At 43.5% G+C, this 4493-nt stretch overlaps 1 gene segment (V, D, J or C); it reads right to left on the minus strand.

The window, feature by feature from the left end:
- Nucleotides 1–825: 825 nt before the first annotated feature.
- On the minus strand, nucleotides 826–1402 carry LOC132656345 (T-cell receptor alpha chain V region PHDS58-like). The segment is given in 2 exon segments: nucleotides 826–1262; nucleotides 1357–1402. Coding segments are annotated over 2 exon segments (483 nt in total).
- Between the last annotated feature and the right edge of the window lie 3091 nt (nucleotides 1403–4493).

Below are 4493 nucleotides of genomic sequence, written 5' to 3' on the forward strand. Positions count from 1 at the left end.
TTTGGTATTTCCCCATGGGAAGAATCATAGCTGCTGTCCAAGCAATGTCCACTCAGGAGATGATTTCCACAGATGATAACATAGTCTCCTTCATTCTACAAAATTATAATTGAGCATTAGATAATTTTGAAAATACTCAAAGAGCTTCTAAGACAAGTCAGGAGTCAATATTTTAGCTGGAAATGGATTGTGCAAAGGAGCTGGGCCTGCATAACTTGCCTTGTCTTGTCTTGTCTTATCTTCCTTCTTTTCTTGCTACCAATTTGAAAGATGTGGGGCACATGGACCATGCCACCAGGAGAACTGGCATGGAACTGGTAAGGGGGAGCAAGTTCAAATCCAAGAAATCTCAAAATTGAGATTAAAAATCTCATCTTGAGACTAGCAGGAATGGAATCAGATCCCTCCCTGTTACCATGCCCACCTCTTATCACGTAGCATTGAGACACCCCCACGGTGGTCAGGTATTCACATATCTGGCACCTAGATGAAAACAGAGCACTGCCAACACCTTAGCCAAAACCAATTAAATGCATTCACCCCCAAAACTTCTCAGTGCCCGAGGTCCACTCTTGTTCACTGTGGAATAAAGATGCATACACATAAGTTGTTACACACACACACACACACACATACATATGCATGAACACACGGGGACTTGAGCTGTTTTATCAATAAAGGCGAGCATAAGCTGTTTCACTAAATATCATCTAAGAGTAACTGATTTATCCTAGGAGAAAGTCTTCCCCTCTAGGCACTCCCAGATGGAATGGAATCCTGCAGAGCCCACACTTTCCAGATTTAACACTCTCATTCCTGGCTCGGCTACCAGTGGTGTCCAGGCATCCCAGAAAGAAGCAGAGCCACAGAAAGAGATGCTTCAAAGACCATGAAGGGAGATAGTGAGAATGAGTACCCACTGCCATGGGTGTTTGTGTTCAGCTCCCCCTGCAGCCCCAGACACTGTGCGCTCAGAGCACAGAAGTACACAGCTGAATCGCTCCAGTGCACACGGGCTTTCCTCAGGTGGAAGGAAGAGTCGCTCTTGTTAAACACAGCCTCAAAGCCGTTCATGCCGTGAACCACTGGGTCTCCTGAGTAGTAGCTCAGGAGCAGCTGCAGCCCCTGCCGTGGGTACTGGACATACCAGAACAGGCTAGGTGGCACAGAGGAGGAATAGTTGCATCTTATCTGCAGAGAGGCGTCTTCAGAGACAGTGACTTGAGCATCAGGCTGAGTCACTGACTGAGCGCTGGTGTCTCCTGGAAGGGAATAGTAGGCAGTAATTATAGTGCAGACTTCACTGAGGACAGTCAGAATCCTAGGATGCAGAGACCATAAGGCAGCTGTACTCACTCAGGATAAAGTGTACCACCAACAACGGGAGGATGGCCAGGCGCATGGCTGAGCCTTGGGAAGACTGCAGCTCTAATTTGGAACAGGATTGTAGGAAAATGGCTGAAGAAAGAAAGAGCTTGAAAATAGGTGCGGAGAAGGGTCAGCTGGAGAAGTCTCCTGCTCAGGTAAAAACAGTGAAGCTGCTAACACAAGCCTGGAAGCTTTAGAGTGTCTGATCCTTGTCACTTGCCTTTGCTATAAACTCAGGCAGCAGCAAAGAAAGGATGAGATGCTAGCAGGTGGTGAAGACCTTCAAAGGAAGAAAGAACACTAGTGCGTGCTGCAGCGCCCTCTGGAGGGGAAACGAGGAACCAAATGTCCGGAGGGTCCACAGCCTGTCGCCTGCTGTGTTCTTATTTCACAGGCAAGCAAAACCTTCATAATGCAATTGCTTCTTTTTCTAATCTATTATGAGATATTAGTTATAGAACTCCCTGGAAATAGATGGCTTGTTAATATTCCTTGTGAAACCAGGTTATGAAATGATCCCCAGACTTCACATGCAATTGTCTCAGGCTGGGTGTGAATGGCCACCACAGCCATGGTGATGATGCCTGATGGTACAGACATCGCCATTGGTGGATGCCCTGCAGCACTGAGGCAACAGGAAAACATATGATATTAGATTACCTCTGCTCTCTATGAGAAGTTTTGACTCCAGATGGGAAGCTTTACATCTAGAGCTAAAGGAGCTAAAACCTGGAGACTTCCATGGCTGCTGACATTACTGTCCTCCAGTAAAGAAACCTGAGATTAAAACTTTTTCTGGGCCAATGAAATGCATTGACTAAATCAGAATGCACATATTCTTTGACTCTAGGAAGAAATCAGTTCTTCTCTTGGGTCTTCTCTCATCTGTTCCTTCCCCAGGGATTGTCTTTCCTGGAGATGGTTTATGTTCACTGTCAATTTTTTAGTTTATGAATGAGCCTGTGGAGGGTGAGTGTATGTGTCTGTGTGTTCCTATTTCTCTCAATTTTCCCCACAATTTAAAGGACAGCAGTATAAAGGAGAATAAACTCAAATCCACAAGTGTTAGAAGAATGAAGATCATCTCAGAACCCAGAGTTACCAGAACTTCCAGAAGAAGGGAGGAGGTAGAGTCATACTGAAGTTTGATTGAAGCAAGCACATCCAAAACCAAGACCAGCAATTCACGTTCTTATTTAAGAACATTAGCAAGTCTGCTATGAGGTGGCTCAGTGTTTGACAGCACTTAGCACACAACAGGGAGGCTTGAGATCAGATGGCCAGAGCTCGCGTAAGGCTGGACATGGCAGCACATGGCAGCTATTTCTTCTACAACAACAGTTCTCAGCATGTGGGTCGTGACTCTTTGGGGGATTGAGTGACTGAATCACAGGGGTTTTCTAAGGTCTGTCTGATAATTACATTACAATCCATAATAGTCAGAAAAATTACAGTTATCAAGTATCAGTGAAAATGATTTTATGGTTAACTGTCACCACAACTTGAGGAATTATATACAAGGGTAATAGCACTGGGAAGATTGAGAAGGTTCTAGAGCAGCTTGGGAAGTAAAGACAGAATAGATGTCTGGAAGCTCTTCAGGGGGAAATTCCTTCAACTGCTGAAGAAGAAATCTATCTCAAACAATGAAGAATGTGACCCACACCTCAAGCTGTTCTGACCATCATACATGCACCAGGGCACATGAATACCCTCACTCACACAGATGAATATACGAATATACACACATTATATGGAAACACACACACATCCCTCACACACATGTACATACACATATTATACACTCGCACATCACACATACATCACACATGCTCACATCAGACATATCACTGACACATATTGAATATACACTGCACATACACACACACACATACAATTCACGCGTATTTATACACAAACACATTACATGCACACACAAATACAAAAGGTCATACAAACACATTACACACACACATGCTCACATACACATCACACAATACTATACACACAAAAATCAGTAACACACAATTACCATACCACACCACAAAATAGGGGTCAACCGATGGGTGGGAAATATAAATACATACATGCATACATATATAAATATAAATATATATAAATATGTATATATGATTTTTATAGGAGACCAGAATTGAAAACTTTTAAAGAGACATTGAACATTTTTATTTATTTATTTTTTATTTTTAATTATACTTTATTTACTTTGTATCCCCCCTCTAGTTCCCTCCTTCCTCTCCTTCCAATCCTTCCCATCCTCCCCCTTCTCCACACACTCCCTTTCCCAAGTCCACTAGTAGGGGAGGGTTTCTTTTCCTTCCTTCTCATCCTAGTCTGTTAGGTCTCATCAGGAGTGGCTGCATTGTCTTCCTCTGTGGCCTGGTAAGGCTGCTCCCCCCTCAGGGGGAGGTGATCAAAGAGCAGGCCAATCAGTTCATGTCAGAAGCAGTCCCTGTTCCCATTACTATGGAACCCACTTGGACACTGAACTTCCATGGGTTACATCTGTGCAGGGGTTCTAGGTTATCTCCATGCATGGTACTTGGTTGGAGTACGAGTCTCAGGAAAGACCTCTGTGCCCAGATTTTTTGGTTCTGTTGCTCTCCTTGTGGACCTCCTGTCCTCTCCAGATCTTACTATTATTTACCACTTCTTTCATAAGATTGCCTGCATTCTCCCCAAAGTTTGGCCATAAGTCTCCACATCTGCTTTGATAGTCTGCAGGGCAGAGCCTTTCAGAAGCCCTCTGTGGGAGGCTCCTAACTTGTTTCTTGTTTTCTTCTTTTTCTGGTGTCCACCCTCTTTGCCATTAGGAGTGGGGAATGAGCATTTTAGTCAGAGTCCTCCCTCTTTATTAGTTTATTTAGGTGTACAGATTTTAGTAGGTTTATCCAATATTATATGTCTATATGAGTGAGTATATACCATGTGTGTATTTCTGCTTCTGGAATAGCTCATTCAGAATGATCCTTTCCAGATCCCACCATTTACCTGCAAATTTCATGATTTCCTTGTTTTTCATTGCTGAGTAATATTCCATTGTGTAGATGTACGACAATTTTTGTATCCATTCTTCAGTTGAGGGGCATCTGGGCTGTTTCCAGCTT

The sequence above is a fragment of the Meriones unguiculatus genome, chromosome 9 (genome assembly GCF_030254825.1).
Source record: "Meriones unguiculatus strain TT.TT164.6M chromosome 9, Bangor_MerUng_6.1, whole genome shotgun sequence".
In the NCBI taxonomy this organism is placed as follows: Eukaryota; Metazoa; Chordata; class Mammalia; order Rodentia; family Muridae; genus Meriones; species Meriones unguiculatus.